The following is a 23069-nucleotide window of genomic DNA, read 5'->3' as shown; positions in this document are numbered from 1 at the left end:
GTATAGGAGACATGTGTAGGACCAATCCTCCATAGTGAGGTATAGGAGACATGTGTAGGACCAATCCTCCATAGTGAGGTACAGGAGACATGTGTAGGACCAATCCTCCATAGTGAGGTACAGGAGACATGTGTAGGACCAATCCTCCATAGTGAGGTACAGGAGACATGTGTAGGACCAATCCTCCATAGTGAGGTATAGGAGACATGTGTAGGACCAATCCTCCATAGTGAGGTATAGGAGACATGTGTAGGACCAATCCTCCATAGTGAGGTATAGGAGACATGTGTAGGACCAATCCTCCATAGTGAGGTACAGGAGACATGTGTAGGACCAATCCTCCATAGTGAGGTATAGGAGACATGTGTAGGACCAATCCTCCATAGTGAGGTATAGGAGACATGTGTAGGACCAATCCTCCATAGTGAGGTATAGGAGACATGTGTAGGACCAATCCTCCATAGTGAGGTATAGGAGACATGTGTAGGACCAATCCTCCATAGTGAGGTATAGGAGACATGTGTAGGACCAATCCTCCATAGTGAGGTATAGGAGACATGTGTAGGACCAATCCTCCATAGTGAGGTACAGGAGACATGTGTAGGACCAATCCTCCATAGTGAGGTATAGGAGACATATAGGACCAATCCTCCATAGTGAGGTACAGGAGACATGTGTAGGACCAATCCTCCATAGTGAGGTACAGGAGACATGTGTAGGACCAATCCTCCATAGTGAGGTATAGGAGACATATAGGACCAATCCTCCATAGTGAGGTACAGGAGACATGTGTAGGACCAATCCTCCATAGTGAGGTACAGGAGACATGTGTAGGACCAATCCTCCATAGTGAGGTATAGGAGACATGTGTAGGACCAATCCTCCATAGTGAGGTATAGGAGACATGTGTAGGACCAATCCTCCATAGTGAGGTACAGGAGACATGTGTAGGACCAATCCTCCATAGTGAGGTATAGGAGACATGTGTAGGACCAATCCTCCATGCTCGGGAATCATTTGACATTTGACATAGGGCCTACAAAAACATGCATCAAATTATCAAAAAAACAAACAAAATATATTTCTAATGGATCCGGGCCCTCTTCCGCTAGTTAATCTTTTCCCCATATTCGAGGAATATTCAAAATTCGAATATTAATTTAGAAGAAAACGTGAAGGATCTGGGTCACCGTCTGTCAATGTAAATGTACTGTATGCTTACTCTGTATGTGTGACAACAGATGTGTCTTTATAAATTATTCCTTGCATAGTATGGCGTAAGGGGTGTGTGTGTGTGTGTGTGTGTGTGTGTGTGTGTGTGTGTGTGTGCATGCACGCACTTATATGAGTGAGTGAAAAAAGTGCATGTCTTATCTGTTTTGGTGCATGCATGCATGCATACACGATCATATTTATGCCATGCAAGTATGTGCGTGCGTGCATATATGTTTTGCACGCATTCATGTACATAATGCTGTGTGTGTGTGCGTGCATATATGTTTTGCATGCATTCATGTACATATGCTGTGTGTGTGTGTGTGTGTGTGTGTGTGTGTGTGTGTGTGTGTGTGTGTGTGTGTGTGTGTGTGTGTGTGTGTGTGTGTGTGTGTGTGTGTGTGTGTGTGTGTGTGTGTGTGTGTGTGTGTGTGTGTGTGTGTGTGTGTGTGTGTGTGCGTGCGTGCGTGCCAGTGTGTACTCAGTGGGCCCACAGGCTCAGACAGTGGACCAGAGCAGAGAGAACCAACCATCTCCGGGTGTGTTTGCTCAGGACGTGCCTCAGGAAGCTAAGACAACTGTTCATGTTTGCCCAGGCCTCGCAAACCTCTCTTAATACACCCAACAGACAGCTGCATTCTTCCACCAAGCCAACCAACGCCGTGTTTGTCCTGCGGAAAGCTGGCCCCGATTGCGCCGACCTTCGCCGATTTTTTTCCTCCGAGAATATCAATACAGTAACAGACGTCTTCGAGGGCATTTTGCCTGCAAATATGGCATTCCAGGTGTAACTCTTGAGAGATTTGGTTCCACTTGTACACTCTGAGTTAAATTGCTATGGTCAAATCACAGCTAAGCATAACATGGGTTAGACAAACCTCTCCACCAATAGTTTTCCTATATGATAAAACATTGTTTTAAAAAAGAAATGCCATGCACATATTTTTCCAGTGCATACAGTATGGCAGGCCTTGTTGAAGGATTTGGAAGAGATTTTCAACGTCTGGTTTCCAAAAATTAACCAGTATTTAATGTGTAAAATCCATGATATTATATAGCCCGGCTGGAAAGTGTCCAAGTGGGTGTCTTAAGTGGGAGAGGCCGGGTCTTGGCTATAGGTGAATTGCATTGTGGCCGGCCATTAAACACAGACAAGACACAGAATATGTGTTTGATATGTGTGTATGGGGATGTACAGATACTGTAGATATTGGCCTGCGCCTGCATGCATTCACGCACAAAAGGAAATTAAGCGTCTCTCTCTCTCTCTCACTCTCTCTCGGCATCTGGCCGTTTAGTCCACCTGAATCACCCGTGGCTGTCAGTCGGTCCACCTGTTCATGTCTCCCTCCCTCACTCCCTCACTCCCTCAAGAAATCGTGTCACACCAACGGTGGTGGGAATGGGATCCAAGTCCAACACTGCATTTCACAAAGAAAGCTGACAGCCCAATCCCCTGTGTGTGTATGTGTGTGTGTATATATATATATATATATATATATATATATATATATATATATATATATATATATACACACACACAGTAAATATATATATATATATATATATCCCATTCTGGGCGGCAACCCATTTTTATGTTTTAACCATTTTAGCCAACTTAAACTATTGATAAAATAGCAGATCTACAAGCTCATATAGCGCGGCACGCAAGTCTTTGAATATATATTCTTTCACAGCGAGCGTTTGTTTGCTTCTGGGGGGGGGGGGGGGGGGGGGTAGCTGGAATAACATATTTTCAGATGGGGGTCGCCCTACACATATACATATATAATTATGTGGGTCCTTGACATGAAAACGTTTGAGAACCACTGACATAGAAACATGGGGTTTTTCATGAGAACCACGGACATAGAAACATGGGGTTTTTCATAAAACTGTCAGGATTTAGAAGAGGTTTGTGAACCGTCCTCAGGTCTAAATGGGATAGTGATGTTATTGTATGGTGTTGTTATGGTGGTATATAAGCCTGCCAGGCTTGAGTTGGGTGGCCTCCCTTTGCCTTCTTATCAGCAGACACTGCTAATGATCAGACGTGACACTTCCACTCGCTGATATCCGGGGGGAGAGTTATATGCTTATGTAGTTTGTACTTTGTCCCGACCTACACTGGTGTCGCTCTGCGAAAATGGCCGGCTTGTAGAGCTTGTAGATCGTCTACACTGCCGGACGTACAATGAAGTATATAAATGGGGATGATTCAAGGCCGACCCTATCCATGCAGGCCTGCACAACTTTCCACACTTTGTAAATGTTTTCTTTTTCCCACCCTCCCTCCCTCCCTCCTTCACTTTTCTTTCCCACACCGTCCCTTCCACCTTCCCACCTTCTCTCCCCTCTCTTCCCCCCCTTTAGTGTTTCATTTCCTGCTGGTGTGCTGCGTATACATACTGCAGACAGTGGATATAATAACACCCCAATTCAAAAGGAGAAGGGAATACTAATAAAAAAAACGAAGGCTACGTTATTCCATTCCCTACATAGAGGTGATGTAGTAAAAAAAAGCAACACGTTTTTGGTGACGGGATCGTAATGTTTGGGGAGTGGGGAGGGAGGGGGGGGGGGAGGCAGGGGGGGGGGGGTTCTTGGCGGTTTGAGTGTGAAAGTGAGGCATGATGAGCTCCATCTGGACTTGTTTGATATGTTGGATTATTATGTTGGTAGTACGCTCATTTGGTAATCACGCTAATTTACTTTACAAAGCCTTAGCTGCTCTATATACAAATGTGCCATGCGGAATAGCTGCTCGCCTAATTGCAACGGGGAGGGCAAAAAAAAAGAAGAAAAAAAGTCTTATTTCATAACAAAATTGCAATTACCCTGATTTCCTTGTTAAAGTAAATATTGTAACACCTAAATCAAAACAAGTATTCTTTGCTCTCGCATGTTACACCGCTAGCGAGTTTGCTACCATTAATTATCTAAGAAATGGAGCAATTAAAAAAAAGTTATGCCAAAACACAATATATTAAGCACCGTCAGACAGTGGTGTAAAGTACTGCATGTACTTAAGTACGGTTTTTAGGTACTTTACTACTACTTACTACTAAAAGAATACTTTTACTACATATCAGAGGCAATTATTGTACTTTTACTCCACTACAATTATCTGAAAACGTTAGTTACTTTGTAGATTTTGATTATTGATTATTAACATGAGAGTACTTATTTTCCACCACTGAGCACCGTGCAGCTCGCTAAGGAGAGGATGTTGAAACCGTTGCAAAAAATTACAAAAATTAAAAGAGAAAAGAGATGCACACTTCCTGACCTACACGCGCACGCAGGCACTTCCTCACACACACACACACACACACACACACACACACACACACACACACACACACACACACACACACACACACAAAATGTCAAGCAGCAACATGACATGCTGTTGGCCTTGTTTGCTGCAACAATAAAAAGCCTCATAGTAATTCTACCACTGGTGGAAAAAGTATCTTTTAAAAGTAATCTTTTTTTTTAAAGTTTTTTAAAGTAAAAGTATCAATACTGCCGCACTGTAGAAATACTGTTGTTTATACAAGTAAAAGTCCGGGATTCAAAATGTGAGTAAAAGTACAAATGTATTGGCATCAACATGCACTTAACCCATTCTGAATTTTGGTGTTTTAAGCATTATGTTGTACTTTAGCTATTGAAAAATAGCAGATGAACAAGCTCATAGCGGGCACCGAGTGCCGCGCTACGAGCTTGTAGATCATGCCATTTTTGAAAAATCGTGAAAATGTGGCGCAAATCTTTGAACATGTATTCTTTCAGAGGGAACGTTTTTAACTCAAATCTTTGAACATGTATTCTTTCAGAGGGAACGTTTTTAACTCAAATCTTTACGTCTGGGGCGTCCCTGGAACAACTTATTTTGAGATGGAGGTCGTCGGCCAAATACAGATAATTCTGGGGGTCCTTGAGATGAAATATTGTGTACACCACTGAATTCTACCATGGGTTTTGCTTGGTATGGGGCGGTGTGTATTATGATTAGAGAAGGCTACTGTTCCAACGAATAGCAGGGAACGATGATATCTTTAGACAAGCGAAAGGTAAAACACGTCCACTTGCAATAGTTTCGATTCATCACATTGTTTTCTTGGACTCTCCGCCCAACGACTCCGCCAATTCTACCAATAAGTCATCAGTGGAATATCAAAAGGGCAATACTTTTTTCATGCCCCACTAATGGTACGTTGTCCTTAGACAGAGAGATCTGTGAAACATCCCTGAGCACTTTATTATATGGTTTGAAATGCTATCGGGCGCTGCAGCACAGCCCGAAAGAAACAATAAAAGAAAACCTGCTGTGAAAAGCTACTGTCTCGCTGTGAAATACTGCCTCTTTTTTTTTCGTAGACCTCATATTACAACAAGGCACCGAGCGTGGAAATGGTTAACCCATTTAGGACGGGATGGAACCACTTTTGGTGCTTTAAAGCATTGTTATACTTTAACTGTTGAAAAAAAAAATAGCACATCTACAAGCTCGTAGCGAGCTTGTAGATCGCAAATCTTTGAATATATATTCTTTCGGAGGAGCGAACGTTTTTAACTAAAATCTTTGCTTCTTATAACATATTTTCAGATGAAGGTCGGCGGCCAATTACAGATAATTCCCGGGAGGTCCTTGACATGAAAAACGTTGACATATAGAAACGTATAGTTTTTTTTCAAGAAAACTGTCATGCTTTAGAAGACAGTTGTATAGAATCTTGTCTCAGTCCTAAACGGGTTAAGTAAATTGGATGAAGCATATTCTCTCTCACTCTATTGCTCTCTCTCTCTCCCCCCCCCCCCCCCACCTTCATTCTTTAGTGAGATCCATCAATCAACATTTCATGCAGCTCTCGGTCTTGAACCACACCAAATGCACTAGAACAATAAACGTCTGTCTTTCAAGTCGCTATCTGGACTGGAACACATCTGGAGGCAAGCCTCATTTTGGGTTTCCACGCCGCTGAGTGACATTACAGACTCAATGGCTGTAGCTGAAAAATAAAGCAAGCCCCTTAAAAAAGAAAATCACTCCATTTTTTTCCCTCTACTCTCCGTCCACAGACCTTGCTCTCTCTCTCTCTCCCCCTCCCCCCCCATTATATTACACACACACACACACACACACACACACACACACACACACACACACACACGTGTGTCTGTGTGTATGTGCTTGTGTAGAATGCGTACACATGTGCACACACACACACACGCACGCACAGTACTACGAGCCATGCAAGTATAACCCCCCCCTCCTAAATGCTATTCCACCATCCCCCATCCCCCAACCAATCAAGAAGTGAATATAAAACAGCAGAGGGAAGCTGGGGTGCAGGGAGATGGAGGGAGGGGGGGGGGGGGGGGTGGGGGTTAAAATGTACATTTTAACAGCGATACGATACGTATCACGATACATGGTAGACGATACAATACATGGACAATATTGGTTTATTATGGCGATACGATACGATATAAAATACTCAAGTGAAGTACAAATACCGAAGGAAATTGTACTTAAGTACAGTACTTAGGTAGATGTACTTAGTTACTTTCCACAACACTGGCGAGAGAGAGAGAGAGAGAGAGAGAGAGAGAGAGAGAGAGAGGTGGATCGCGGCTGCAGGGTCCATGATGATAATTGAGGTTAATGTGAGTTAATAAAGGCCACGGGGGGTTCAGTTCAGTCCGGTGGCGGAGAGGCCGTTTCGGTTCAGGATTGACCTCGAAAGACTTGAATCAGGTCCCCTCCACCTGACACAGTGTCCAGGACTTCATAAAGACTTGAATCACGTTCCCTCCACCTGACACAGTGTCCACGACTTCATAAAGACTTGAATCAGGTTCCCTCCACCTGACACAGTGTCCACCACTTCATAAAGACTTGAATCAGGTCCCCTCCACCTGACACAGTGTCCACCACTTCATAAAGACTTGAATCACGTTCCCTCCACCTGACACAGTGTCCACCACTTCATAAAGACTTGAATCAGGTTCCCTCCACCTGACAGTGTCCACCACTTCATAAAGACTTGAATCAGGTTCTCTCCACCTGACACAGTGTCCAGGACTTCATAAAGACTTGAATCAGGTTCCCTCCACCTGACACAGTGTCCACCACTTCATAAAGACTTGAATCAGGTTCCCTCCACCTGACACAGTGTCCACCACTTCATAAAGACTTGAATCACGTTCCCTCCACCTGACACAGTGTCCAGGACTTCATAAAGACTTGAATCAGGTTCCCTCCACCTGACACAGTGTCCAGGACTTCATAAAGACTTGAATCAGGTTCCCTCCACCTGACACAGTGTCCACGACTTCATAAAGACTTGAGTCAGGTTCCCTCCACCTGACACAGTGTCCACCACTTCATAAAGACTTGAGTCAGGTTCCCTCCACCTGACAGTGTCCAGATCCGGTATAAGACATTTTACACGTGGTTGCATGCTGAAAATAGCAGATCTACAAGCTCACATTGTGAGCTTGTGGTCCGGCTACAGTTTTTCAGCAAGTGTAAAATCAGTCATTACGACGGCATCAAGGCCCAACAAAATACAGTTTAGTCGACTAAATCATCTGTAGATTTAGTAGACTAAAATCTTATGATAAAGTATGTAGTCTACTCAAACTAGACTAACACTAAAACAGACTAAAACTAAAGGAAAACTATTCAAGAGACTATGACTGTGTCTGACACAACTGTGTTGCTCTCTCCTCAAGTCAGTGATATGTTAACAAGCCCAATAGATAGCCTGGGCTGGATTCATCAAACTCGTACTTCGAGCGAGATGTTTTTTCTTTTTAAGATTCATAACGGCAACTCGATTTATATTCCGGATAATAAATCCCACTGGGATAGCCAGTGTGGAAATCATTCGGATAGTGAGAGTGTGTAGTACTGTATAGTGTATATCACAAAAAGTAAGTATCGGGCAAGACTATACAAAAGAATAAAATAAAAAATCATGACAGGATTCTAAGCGGTTTATACAATCCATCATGGACATAAATAGCCCCGGTCCTATATGGACTCGAGGTGATTAAGTAGCTAACTGGCCAGGATAAACCATTCTATCTATTTTCAGCCGCGCCTGACTTATGACCCTCTCAACACCCTCCCAGTAGCTCCCTTTCTCTCTCTCTCTGAGTCATGTCTGGTCTACACTCTACAGTACAAAGTATACACACACACACAGAGCAGAATAAATGAGAGCCAAAGAGCTGCTGCTGCTGCATAACATAGTCTGTCTGTCACCTTCCACCGTTCTGTGAGTTCAACTCAGTGGCAAAATAACCTCTTGACTGTTGTTGTTAATGTATATATTCCCCTCGTAGCGTTTGTTTTTTACAAACAAAACTGCTTTAAGTCTGCAGGTATAAGATGAAAGTTTTAAGAGGATTTAGAACAAAGACACATTAGATGCAAAACTTGCGTGACATGTCCTCAAAGAAGTGGGTTTAACGTGCGTGGCAGACTGTACTGTCACGTGCGTGACAGTACAGTCAGTGCCAGTGGTCTGTCCAATCTTTTACATTATGGACAACGTATATATTATACTCAAGTCCAAGTTCCGAAGTACGCATTCAGAAATCGTCCAAAATTACAAAGACTAGACCGGTGCCTTGGCTGTAGAGCACTGAGTCGGTAACGATGGAAGTTGGGGATCCATGCCACACCCGGCTATACAATACCCGCTGTACCCGGGTCAGAGTACCCGTTCCACCCATCTGTCTGTGTCCCTTTTATGCCCATATATGGAGATTTCTGTATAAGTGTTGTGATGTCAGTGATTAGGTCCAGAGCTTTTGTACTGGTTCAGGACAACCGGCTATCCGACCGACTCGACACCTGGTACTGCAAGCTACAAGCTTGTAGATCAGCTATTTCGCAACATTTGATCAGCTATTTTCACAAAATTTGAAATGGCGCTTAAGTGGTTCATTCCTAATGTGTTTTTGTAGGTTTCGGTCACTAGCCCTCACTCATTCAGAATGAATTATTAAAGTTTGAGTGAATGGCGCTCTTAGTACACTTTCCTCCACTCTTAGTTAGAGTTGTTCCACGCGGGCCGATACCACCCTCAAGTACTCGTACTCGGCACTCGGAACCGCCCCCGATACTCTGACCCGAGTACCAAAACATCCAACTGACTATATAGGCTGAACGAATGCAACGGGATCAAGTCTGACCCAACACTGCAGCAGATCAGTGCATAAGCATAAATGACAACTGACAAGTGTAGATCGGAGATCCATCTGTATCTATGAGAAAAAGAGGGTAAAACAATACATCCACTCTTAGTACCCTCATCCACTCTTAGTACCCTCATCCACTCTTAGTACTCTCATCCACTCTTAGTACTTACAAAAAATAATAAATCGACATTGCGTTTCAAAAAGTTACATATATCTTTCTAGGCATTCACAATTGTCTCTCATTCCCCTATACCCTTAAATATTGTCCATTTATACCATTTGTCCTCCATTTTTTCTTCTTGTAGCCTCAGACTGTGTGTTAGTTTCTCCATAAAATGAATCTCCTGAATCAAGTCCTCCCATTGTTCCTGTGTTGGAGGTTCCATCTGTCCCCATTTTCTTGTGATAGCTTTCTTTGCTGCCGCCAATAAAATGTTTACCAAATATCTATCCTCTCCTCGAATCTTACCCCCCCCCATCAAGTTTCCTAAATACAAAACATCACACTTCATAGGCACCTCATATCCCAATATCTTTTGTATCTGCTCATGTATCATTTTTCTCTCATCCACTCTTAGTACTCTCATCCACTCTTAGTACTCTCATCCACTCTTAGTACTCACATCCACTCTTAGTACTCTCACCCTTAGTACTCTCTCTCATCCACTCTTAGTACTCTCATCCACTCTTAGTACTCTCATCCACACTTAGTACTCTCACTACTCTCATCCACTCTTAGTACTCTCATCCACTCTTAGTACTCTCATCCACTCTTAGTACTCTCACATCCACTCTTAGTACTCTCACTCTTAGTACTCTCTCACTCTTAGTACTCTCACTCTTAGTACTCTCATCCACCCTTAGTACTCTCACTCTTAGTACTCTCATCCACTCTTAGTACTCTCTCATCCACCCTTAGTACTCTCATCCACTCTTAGTACTCTCACTCTTAGTACTCTCACTCTTAGTACTCTCACTCTTAGTACTCTCATCCACTCTTAGTACTCTCATCCACTCTTAGTACTCTCACTCTTAGTACTCTCACTCTTAGTACTCTCACTCTTAGTACTCTCATCCACTCTTAGTACTCTCATCCACTCTTAGTACTCTCATCCACTCTTAGTACTCTCATCCACTCTTAGTACTCACATCCACTCTTAGTACTCTCACCCTTAGTACTCTCTCTCATCCACTCTTAGTACTCTCATCCACTCTTAGTACTCTCATCCACACTTAGTACTCTCACTCTTAGTACTCTCATCCACTCTTAGTACTCTCATCCACTCTTAGTACTCTCATCCACTCTTAGTACTCTCATCCACTCTTAGTACTCTCACTCTTAGTACTCTCACTCTTAGTACTCTCATCCACTCTTAGTACTCTCATCCACCCTTAGTACTCTCATCCACCCTTAGTACTCTCATCCACTCTTAGTACTCTCATCCACCCTTAGTACTCTCATCCACTCTTAGTACTCTCATCCACTCTTAGTACTCTCACTCTTAGTACTCTCACTCTTAGTACTCTCATCCACTCTTAGTACTCTCATCCACCCTTAGTACTCTCATCCACCCTTAGTACTCTCATCCACCCTTAGTACTCTCATCCACTCTTAGTACTCTCATCCACTCTTAGTACTCTCATCCACCCTTAGTACTCTCATCCACCCTTAGTACTCTCATCCACCCTTAGTACTCTCATCCACTCTTAGTACTCTCATCCACTCTTAGTACTCTCATCCACTCTTAGTACTCTCATCCACCCTTAGTACTCTCATCCACTCTTAGTACTCTCATCCACTCTTAGTACTCTCATCCACTCTCACTCTTAGTACTCTCATCCACTCTTAGTACTCTCTCATCCACTCTGAGAACCCAGCAGAAAACAAAAGTACATTTGCCACTTCCTTAATGGCTTTATGCACAGAAGCAATCTCAGCCCAGCTGCTCCAGAGAATAGAGTGCTGTAGCTACTTATCATTAACTCAAAGACACAATCAGCCTGGGGGCGATCTGGCTTCCCTTCATAACCCTCCGACATCGCTGCTGCTGCTGCTGTTGGGGAGGTAAATGAGAGAGAGACAGTGGTGGCCTAAGGGTTAGAGGAGCGCCATTGTTGCCGGTTCGATTCCCCGGATGGGCAGGAAAAATATGGGTGGGGAAGTGATTGTCATCACTCACCCAACACCGCTGAAGTGCCCTTGAGCAAGGCACTGAACCCCCAACTGCTCCCCCTGGAGCTGCTTAGTGGCCAACAAGACTGTGGTTGTACTGGTCAGCTCCCAGGTTTTAGTATGTGTGTGTGTGCGTGTGCGTGTGCGTGTGTGTGTGTGTGTGTGTCTCTATATGCAGGGCGTTGCTGAAAATGAGCACCTGTGCTCAGCTACTTCCCTGAATGTAGAGAGAGAGAGAGAGAGAGACAGAGACAGAGACAGAGACACAGAGGGAGACAGACAGAAAGAAAGAGACAGAGAGAGACAGACAGAAAGAAAGAGACAGAGACAGACCCAGAGAGACAGACCCAGAGAGACAGAGAGAGACACAGAGACAAAGACACACAGAGGGAGACAGACAGAAAGAGAGACAGAGAATCCTGATTAGTGCCAGGAAGTGGCTTCACCAAACAGAACATTACAAAGTACACTCTGTAATGATCACTTCTCCAAAAATAAGAAAGAAGAAAAAACCCACAAAAAAAAGACACAAAAAAAGACCCATAGACGGCGCTCACTCCCCTCGCGTCATATCACGTTACCAATCTCATCGTTGAACTACAACATCTACAGTAATAGTCATATCACGTTACCAATCTCATCGTTGAACTACAACATCTACAGTAATAGGCAGTCAGTTCAGTCGGGCTACTTGACGGACCAATAAAGGTATAAAGCTCCTTTGAACTGAGCCCAGAGATGAAAACAGCTTACGGTTGTATTTCCCCCCCTCCCTCCCTCCCTCCTGCTGTGCATTATGTGAGGTATGCACGGGTTAACATTAGAGAGAGAGAGAGAGAGAGAGAGAGAGAGAGAGCTCGGACTGGTCCAGTCAGCAGAATGTTATGAATGGGCACAATGAAAAACCACCAAGTCCACTCACTCTGTGTTCGACCCAAGAACGGCTTGCTTCCATGTAATTAAGCCATTAAGACCGGGGATGCGTATCGTGTCACCTTATGGCTTTTAACTCCTTCCCCGCCGCCACTAGAGGGCGATATTGGCTCGGTTTTCAGCCTGCACGACTCATTTAACCACTTTTAGCCATTACTTTTTTTAACTCAATAGCTGTCGAAAAATCTACAAGCTCATAGCTACGAGCTTGTAGATCTGCTTTTTTTTTCCTTAAAAAAAAAAAGAAAACGGGTGGAAATATTTGAAATTATATTCTTTCACAGCAAACGTTTTTTTTAACTCTTATCTTTGCTTCCTGCAGGGGGTGTCCCTGGAACAACGTATTTTCAGATGGAGGTCAAACACATCATTTCTGGGAGTCTTTGACATGAAGTAGTTTGGGAACCACGGACATGGAAAATGTAGGTTTTTCCAGAAAAACGTCATGATGTCAAAGGCATTTTGTATAGAATCGCTGGTCTCAGGTCTCAATGGGTTAACTCCTCTCTGTGTACAGTATGCGGTGCTGCCGCTGGAATAACTTTTCTTTCTTCTATTTCTACTAAGGTCATGTTTTGAAGACGGAAAGAGAGAGAGAGAGAGAGAGAGAGAGAGAGAGAGAGAGAAAAGGGGGAAGAAAAAAAAAAGAGTTGAACATGGGAAATATTTCCCCCCCTACACCCCGGCCTTTAACTTTGAAGTATCCCATGACTAATACAGCGATTTGGATTTTTTCTTTTAGCTGAAATGGAAGAGACCACTTGAAAAAAGGGGCGGTGGGTATGTGCTCTACAAAAACAAGCCTGGTTGCTGCATGCATACAGTATAAAGCACTTACAAAGCATGGCACAACAGGGAATTGCCGTGTATGTATACCTAAGGGTTAAATCATTAAATCATATGCTTCACACATCTTTGCCCCAAGGTGTATTGCCAATTAGCCATGCCATTAGACATGCACGCACGCACGCCTATGGGAAACACGGCCACATTAACATGAACTTAACTATGATATAATTGTACATAATATCACATATACACACCTGCAACGGCTGTACTGTGTGTGCTGCTGATACAGTAAATATTTACTCTGCGTATGCAGTGAAAATAGATTCCACATCTACAGTACATAAACTTCCAGTTCAGCTATACAGCACACTAACACAACAGTATAATTAAGTAGGCCTACTCTCTGTTTAATCTCCATTTACGTAGTCGCGCTGGTATTGCACGCCGAAAGTATATGCGATCTACAAGCTCACAACCCATGTGTGAGCTTGTATAGGTCTATTTTTTTTTGGGTGTGCGACACCTGAACACGACCAAAGCATAACTCAGGCTTCAAGAAGGGAGATGGGAATGCGGAGAAACAGCAACTAGTAAATCTATGCAACTTCATTTTCACAGGAGTGGATTTTGCCCCCGGGGGAAGTCGGGGGGGGGGAGAGTAGGGGACTATGCACTAGTCATAATGCTATTTGACAAATAGTCTCTCCCACTAAAACAGGCATTTGCAAAGAGAAGCGGCCTTCAGCGGTGGTATACGCGGTCAAGTGTGTATGTGCCGTGCAAACAAAAGCCTCCCACTCACTCATGGAGGGAAAGATGCAGAGGGGGCTTCAAAGAGATTAGGAGAAGATCCTGGGCTAAAGTGAAGATGAGTCACAGCATTGTGCGGGTGTGAGACGACGCTAGCTTGGACAAGAGTTGAGGAGATCATCGAGAGCCCCGTTGGGCAGAATATTAGAGGAATACAAAAAACTAATAATCCTTTCCTGTTTGCGTTGTTGTGCGTCTCTGAATTGTTGAAAATTAAGTGGTGATAAAGAGCTTGTTCTTTTTTTGGACAATTAGTTCCATTGAATGTGTGTACACACATTGCTCAAGCATTATGGCTCTTTGTCTTCCATAATCTTCTTCTTATTTTGCGTGTTGCTCATAAAGATGATTGTGGTCTAATGACTGTTGGCTGATATATCTTTGCGAGAGCTTTGAGAGAATGGCCAAAAATATTCGACACGTTATCGATTACTGCTAGTTGACCAAAATGGCAAAACCTCAACGCCACAAGCATCTGATTGGACAAAACCTCAACGCCACAAGCATCTGATTGGACTGACTCCAGTGAAAAGGTCAAGTGCAGTGGTGGAAAGTAACTAAGTACATGCACTCAAGTATACTATACATACAGTAAGTACACAAAGTTCACAATGCGTCGCACCGCGACGCATTGTGAACTTGCAGATCAGCTATTTTCAAAAGATCTTGTATAAATTTGAAAACTTTAGATGGGACATTCTGCATAATGTATTCCTACTTTACGTACTTTAGGTACATTTTCATGCCAATACACTTTAGTACTTTCACTCAAGTACATTTTTGAATTCCCGGACTTCTAAAGTTAAAATGTTGAGTTCCACCACATGGTCAAGTGAATTCATGAATGCTTGACATGGGCTCATTGTCTGCCGTTGCATGACTTGCAGCTCCGCGCCCCTGACAGCCATCAATCAATCAGGTGGCAGGAGATCAGCTTGAATGTGGCCAATCAGGTCGAACCTATACAGCTCTCAACTTTCACATACTTCTCATTCCTGACTTATTAGGCCTCTCACGGCAGAGGTATCTCTGATCTATAGCAAACACACGCATGCACGCACACACGCACGCACGCAGTCATTTTCTCTAGGCCTCAGTTCATAACTCTCAAGGATAGGATTTATTCTTATAGGGCTGCAACTATCGATTCATTAGGCTATTACTTTTTTCGATTAGCTGAATAATTTGATGAAGCACTTAAGCATTATTTCATACTTGGCTGCACAGCGGTGTTGTGAAAAAGCAGTTAGAATAGCAGATCTACAAGTTCACACGTGGCCAGGGATTTTTTTCTTGTCTGTGAAGCCTTTTGAGCTGCAATGAAAACAGGCTAAACAGTGAAAACAGTGACATCTGCTGGCAAATCCCATTATACTGTGACATCACAGTCAGCAGAGCACTTGTTTGAGCCAGAAAACCCCAGACCACAGAAAATCTACTGAATGTTTTTGGGTGCAATTGAGCTCAGAAAACCTAAAAAGAAATTAAGAATAATTACAAAAGCTTTCGTTTTATGTCACAATGCCTTTAACCCCGAGTATATATGAATAGAGACGACACCGGATTTCTCCTCCCATCCAATACAAATTTGGCCACTATGTCCATTTGGCCTCAGGGTTTCCTCCGGGTGCCGTCTCTATTAATATATACTCTAAGCTTTAACCTCAGTAGAACTATCACACATTTTTTGCCCCCCTACACAAAATCTCCTTACAGAAAACAGATCCAGCCTCAAAGCATTTGCTATTTTCTCTGAATGTTTTTGCCCCATGTAAACAGCACTAGGGTTCATGTGGTTAATGCATTTAAGGGAAGGTGAGGGTATTTCTTTTAAAGGAAATGACATGCCTTTCCTTCTACGAGAGAGAGTGCTAGTGCATGTTATGAATCTCATTTCAGAGAGTCTGAGGGACTTGGCTTGAACACACTCAGCGTTATTGACAATGGGTTTCATTTATACCAGGCATATTGTCGCTTCAACCACATCCAAGCCAGAGTTGTGGGTTAAGCCATTAAAAGTGGGAAAGCATCCGAGTCATACGCTCGCCAAACAGATGTAATTTATGGGCAGAGTTGGGTCAGATGACTTTGAATTAAATGGAGTCAGTTATTGGAATACAAATGATATTGCGAATTTGCGATCATTGTAATAAACCACTTAAAAACCGTTTTTCTGAAAAACCCTATGTTTCTGTCAGTGGTTCTGAAACTGTTTCATGTCAAGGACGACCGGAATTATATGTAATTGGCCGCAGACGCCCATCTGAAAATATGTTGTTCCAGGGTTGTTCCAGAAGCAAATATTTGAGTTAAAAACATTCAATGTGAAAGAATATATTATTAAAGATTTATCTAAAATAGCAGATCTGCAGGGCGCCCGCTGGCCTAGTGGTCCAGGCGCATGCCACATAATGGGCTCTGGCCTGACAGCGCGTTGCGTGTTCGAGTCCCGTTCATGACCACCTTTGCTGTATGTCTCTCCCCTTCTCTCTCCTTCTTTCCTGTCTATCTTCACTTGATAGATACTATCAATAAACTAATCTTAAAATAGCAGATCTACAAGCTCATAGCGCGGCACTCTGTGCCACGTTATGAGCTTGTAGATCTGCTGTTTTTACAACAGCTAAAGTTTAAAACAATGGTTAAAAAAGTGATTAAAAGCTATAAGGTGACACAGACGCGTTCTGGGTCTTAATAGGAATGATGAGGCCCAGTTATGGACCTTCCATGTGACCCAGCTCTGAGAAAACACACACACAGAAGTGTGCAGTAACCTCATCCCATGTCTGTGTGCCGAAATGAGACCGCCCGTAAAAAAGTGAACTATGGCCAAAATGTCATCTTAAGCCGCTGTATCGTTCTAGGGCCTACTGTGTTACATAAGGCGTAGTAGCAGCAGCTGTACTAGATAGTGTGTCACTGTACATCACACACACGCGGGTCTACGGGCCCCGTCACTTTAGTAATGACAACGTTATGCGATTCTTGTCCTTGAAACCCAAACCCCATGCCTCCATCTGGGCCGCGCAGGGCTGGACCAACAAGCTCTGTGTAAACAGGACCTCTCCCTGAATCATGATAGCCTGTACAGCGTTTAGCGTCGCCATCGTCAGGACCTCTCCCTGAATCATGATAGCCTGTACAGTGTACAGTAACCTGTACAGTGCGCTTAGCGTCGCCGTCGGGGGACCAGAAACCTCGTATCTTCTCCACATTTCATTTGTTTTTCCAGATGCTTGAAATGCGCCTGGCCTACATTTGCCACGCACCACTACTGACGACCGTAAAGAGGACTCTTAACACGACCTATAGTCACGATTGGTTGCCTCCTTCTAGCGACCTCATACTATAGCGACCTAGTCATGATTGGTTGCCTCCTTCTAGCGACCTCATACTATAGAGACCTAGTCATGATTGGTTGTCTCCTTCTAGCGACCTCATACTATAGCGACCTAGTCATGATTGGTTGCCTCCTTCTAGCGACCTCATACTATAGAGACCTAGTCATGATTGGTTGTCTCCTTCTAGCAACCTCATACTATAGAGACCTAGTCATGATTGGTTGCCTCCTTCTAGCAACCTCATACTATAGAGACCTAGTCATGATTGGTTGCCTCCTTCTAGCGACCTCATACTATAGAGACCTAGTCATGATTGGTTGTCTCCTTCTAGCGACCTCATACTATAGAGACCTAGTCATGATTGGTTGCCTCCTTCTAGCGACCTCATACTATAGAGACCTAGTCATGATTGGTTGTCTCCTTCTAGCAACCTCATACTATAGAGACCTAGTCATGATTGGTTGCCTCCTTCTAGCGACCTCATACTATAGAGACCTAGTCATGATTGGTTGCCTCCTTCTAGCGACCTCATACTATAGAGACCTAGTCATGATTGCCGCAACGTGGAGTGAGTGCAGCAACAGCATGCTAATGCTATGAGCTAACTGGAGCTACAGGAAAGCCATAACAAAAGATCGGGAGTGAACCAACTAAAAATCAATGTCGGAAACTAGCTCGTCGTATATAAGATCTGCAATTTGAATAATGGAAAGTAGTTGTTGTGGACGTACAGTACAGTACAAGGTTTCCACCGTCCAGACAGCCATGTTATACTAAAAGCCCCCAAAGACCTTAGTCAGGGAAATAAGCCACATCTCACCATAATCTTAAATCAACATCTTAAGCTACTGTGAATGTGTGTGTGTGTGTGTGTGTGTGTGTGTGTGTGTGTGTGTGTGTGTGTGTGTATGTGCGCGTTGCGAGTGTGCATAGTGTACAGGAGAGAGAGAGAGAGAGAGAGAGAGAGAGAACACATTCAGGTGTGTGTGTGTGTGTGTGTGTGTGTGTGTGTGTGTGTGTGTGTGTGTGTGTGTGTGTGTGTGTGTGCACGACCTTCATGCGCGCATTGTGAGCGTGCATAGTGTACAGGAGAGAGAGAAGAGCACATTCAGGTGCGTGCGTGCGTGCGTGCACATATATGAGCCGAAGAGTTTAACCATCCATGCACTGTACGCTGTTGTAATGTTTCACTTTGTCATCTGCAAAAGTTAATGGCCTGTTGGCTTCTCTCCAGGTGCTAAGCAAAGCAAACCCCATTTAGGATTGCTGCTGTACTGTGGGCACGGTTCCTCATAGCCCTGCCCAGTATTTACTGACAAAATGTTTACATAACTTTTACATTAACCACAGCAGAAACTATACAGGCCGGCCTGCTTCTGGACTGGTGCATGAGCCTGTATGTCTGTATGCCTTCATGTATGTCTGCTTTCATGTCTGTCTGTCTGCCTTCATGTCTGTCTGTCTGCCTTCATGCCCGTCTGTCTGCCTTCATGTCTGTCTGTCGGTCTGCCTTCATGTCTGTCTGTCGGTCTGCCTTCATGTCTGTCTGTCTGTCTGTCTGCCTTCATGTCTGTCTGTCTGTCTGTCTGTCTGCCTTCATGTCTGTCTGTCTGCCTTCATGCCTGTCTGTCTGCCTTCATGTCTGTCTGTCTGTCTGTCTGTCTGTCTGTCTGTCTGTCTGTCTGTCTGTCTGTCTGTCTGCCTTCATGCCTGTCTGTCTGCCTTCATGTCTGTCTGTCTGTCTGTCTGCCTTCATGTCTGTCTGTCTGTCTGCCTTCATGCCTGTCTGTCTGCCTTCATTTCTGTCTGTCTGCCTTCATGCCTGTCTGTCTTCATGTCCGTCTGTCTTCATGCCTGTCTGCCTGCCTGCCTGCCTGTCTGTCTGTGCCTGCCTGCCTGCCTGCCTGCCTGTCTGTCTGCCTGCCTGCCTTCATGTCTGCCTGCCTGCCTGTCTGTCTGTCTGCCTGTCTGGTGAGCTGTGCTGATTTGAACATGCTAAAGCCTGCAGGTTCACAAACATTTTTATGTCAAATTGATGCCCCCATTTGTAAAGGGTCTGTGCTGCAGTGACCCAGCCCATGTACGAATTGTGTTGTTAAAACTGTGTTTCAAACATGAGGTCAGTCCGTTGCTCTCCCCGGGTTAGCAGGAGTGTAGAGCCCAGGATTATAGCTATTAGGCAATTGACACTGGGTGAAAAAAAATAGTTTACAAAATCATAGGATAACAATTATAAAAGTGTTTCAACATCTGCCATTTTCACAGTTAAAAAAGCACATCTACAAACTCACTAGCCATGATTCATGACTCTCGTATTCATACGAGAGTCATGAAGTAACTACACCCTGTTTTTGGCGAACGCTACATTTACAAAGAATTTAAATATATAAACATTCGCATTTCAAATATAAAGTACTCACAAATTTGTCCCACGGGTGTTAGTTAGTAGCAGCACCAGCGATTAGAATTTCTGCATCCCGCGTTGTTTAATAAAAAGCATTTTTATCCGAGCTGTTATTTTCCCATTGGCTTTCAACTACACGCCCCTATCGGTCGGGAGGAGGGTGGCACGCGGTGTGTTCGATATAGGTACTCTGACCGCCCTGCCAATACAGACTAATAGGCGAGTGCGCTCCCGGTGTGCAACTGTGGATTTCCCAAACGAACCCCGTTTGAAAAAAATGCTTTTTATTAAACAACGCGGGATGCAGCAATTCTAATCCCTGGTGCTGCTACTAACTAACACCCGTGGGACAAATTGTGAGTACTTTATATTTGAAATCTGAATGTTTATATATACGGAAACTTGTAAATGCAGCGAGCGCCAAAAACAGGGTGCAGTTACGTCATGACTGTCATGATAATCATCATGGCAGTCATGTTTCAGGGCTACAAACTCACTAGCTTATAGGATTGCAGACAGTCTACGGAAAGAGTCGAAGATTTCCGAAGTCAAAGTGGTTACTCATTTTGGTGTAACCCCGCTTCGAACCCCTGCAAGGGCCCCTATAGGGGTCCCCGGACTGCACTTTGAGAACCACTGTGCTGCTATAAACACTATTTCAAAGTTGTCAGGCACTTTAAGATGCATTTCACTGAGTTTGAAATGGATATTATCAGGAAAGGATGAAGAAAACCGTGTAACATCATGCATACGTACAGTAGCCAATAGCCATAGACTATAGGCAATAAAGCATGACTGTAATAAAGAAGCAAGAACTGACGCCATAAATCTGATGGAACTGTAATAAATTAATCATCTCAGAAATACAAATGCACACAATTGTTTTACTTCCTTTTTGTCAAGCAAGGACAAAAGCCATGTTGAATGGTAGCCTAATATATAATTTGTGTTCACCGGGAAAGGCAATTTTTCAGGGAATGACATTTGCTTATAATAATGCTTTTGAGAGCATAAGTCTAACATACATGTAGCAATACAAAGATCCAAAGGGAGGAATGCTCAGAGAAAATGTCTGAATGGGTTTGGAGAATATATTGGGATATAATTTCATGCGTAAATACGCAGAACGCATAAATCCACATGGCCCAGTCATGGCTCATAAATCCTGATTGCTTTTCTTTCTCCTTTTCCTTCTGACATTTTGTGTAACCCAATCCGATTTAAAAAAAATCACATCCAACAATAACTATTCTTTCTCCACAACTATAAGACGAATAAACTCATGTGAAGTTATCACGTCTCCACCAATTACGTTTGTTTAATTATCAAAGCTATATATAAGAGTCATCAACATACAAAATAACACATTTATTTCTAATGCCTTACACGGAAGCCATACACCACGACTTCCCATGTTAGTTATGAATGCCCAGGAATACATATACAGTACATTTGAGACCAAGCAGCTTCATCACGAGACAATGACAGGCAAGAGACAATGGTGCCAAGAAGATGCAAATGCCGATATAGCTTCCATCCATCCGTGCATAGATTATGGTCCTAATAGTCTATAGCTACACCGTGACATACTGTACACATGCCGAGGCTTCTATATCAGAATAGTAGCCATCACGTGTCGACGTTATTTGGATCCGATCACAGCTCATTAATTGACAATTATCCCACCAGAGAGTTCGCGCTGCTGCCTTCAACCCCATTCATACAAAAAAAACATCTGATCTGTCGCTTTTATATTATAGCCCACACTAGAAAAGCAAACATATCGTGCTTTTATCGACGGCAGAATAAAAACCTTGGGGTCTAAAAAAAAAAGCATTGAGATTTGAGAAGAAGCATGTTTCCAGGCAAGCAGCGCGCTGGAGTGGAGATGGGTGCTGGTGGTGCGCACCTCTCCTCTCCTCTCCCGCGGTCTAGTGCCAAAACTGCCATAGCCTATAGATAAACGCGCTTATACAACAATGTGGGCTATTCATGGGGAGGTTAGAGGTATATATCATATATATATATATATATGGAAAAGAACATAATATATACACGTGCAATGCAAAGGAGAGGGAAAAGAAGGGGAAATCAATGTAGCCTATATGTAGAACGTATCGCGTATTTTGGTGTGTGGTTTCAGACTGAACTGAAAGGCACCATAGTAGCCTATATAGTGCAGCAAAGTTGCGAGTATAGCCTATAAGATTTACACTCTCGTAGATGTATTTATATCGATTATTTATATCGAGAATGGATTCAGATATCAAATACATCTACTAAAGTCTAAATATTATAGGCTATAAGTTGAGAGAATACTGTATCTAGGCTGTCCTCCCCTGCGTTTGGTTATCTATAAGTCTAAGTAGCCATATACAGTCAAATGTTTTAGTGTTTATAGTTAATCATATTACACACACAGACAGACCACTATCGTACACGATCATCCGTGCACTATGCAACCACAGAGAGGGACACAGAAATAAGAGAACCACGTCGTACCATCCTGCTGCAAACTGGTCGAATAATTATTGCGCAGACCACGAAAAAGTATTATTATTATAGCAAATTAATAAATGTGCAGATCGTTACCTTGTTGGAAATGTGGTAATAGTCCAAAGTAGAGTCGCTAGGTAATGTACAACCCACGGTGGAAGGTGGAGCAGGATAAAATCTCACGTCCATCTCACAGTCACTGAGACTGACGGCATTAAAACAACCTCAGTCAGCTCCACGAGCCCTGCTGTGCTGCGAGAGTTCAGGCTCTCTCTCTCTCTCTCTCTCTCTCTCTCTCTGTGTCTCTCTCTCTCTCTCTCTCTCTCTCGATCGCTCTCTCTGTCTGTGTGTGTGTGTGTGTCTCTTTCTCTCTGCCCTGCTGTTCGATTTGTTAACAAAAAGTGTTGAGACTTTGAGGCAGAGACTTTTCTAAAACGTAGTATCACTTCTGTTGATCTGTCTAGAATGATACTATAGTATCGGGGGGTTCAGCAGCAATGCTGCTGTGATGCCATATAATGCCTTAATAATAGTTCACTTTAGAGAGAGAGAGAGAGAGAGAGAGAGAGAGAGAGAGAGAGAGAGAACCAGAACCTGTGTAGTGGATCGGGGTGAAAGAAGAAACGCGTGCACTTATAAAAGTTCTAAAACTGTGACACAACAACTAGGCTACATGTACAAACAA

At 43.4% G+C, this 23069-nt stretch overlaps 1 protein-coding gene across 2 annotated transcripts in view; it reads right to left on the bottom strand.

The window, feature by feature from the left end:
* Positions 1–22618, bottom strand: part of LOC308329926 (TOX high mobility group box family member 2-like) — a 200262-nt gene extending 177644 nt beyond the window's left edge. For both annotated transcript variants that reach the window (XM_080784471.1, XM_080784470.1), the window contains exon 1: positions 22481–22618. In XM_080784471.1, coding sequence (XP_080640597.1) covers positions 22481–22573 — 93 coding nt within the window. In that variant the 5' untranslated portion in view covers positions 22574–22618. The remainder of the gene's footprint in view (positions 1–22480) is intronic.
* Between the last annotated feature and the right edge of the window lie 451 nt (positions 22619–23069).

The sequence above is a fragment of the Protomyctophum bolini genome (genome assembly GCF_963924005.1).
Source record: "Protomyctophum bolini genome assembly, chromosome: 2".
Taxonomy (NCBI): domain Eukaryota; kingdom Metazoa; phylum Chordata; class Actinopteri; order Myctophiformes; family Myctophidae; genus Protomyctophum; species Protomyctophum bolini.
Note: the sequence above shows the minus strand (reverse complement) of the source record. Positions and strands in the feature narration are given on the sequence as shown.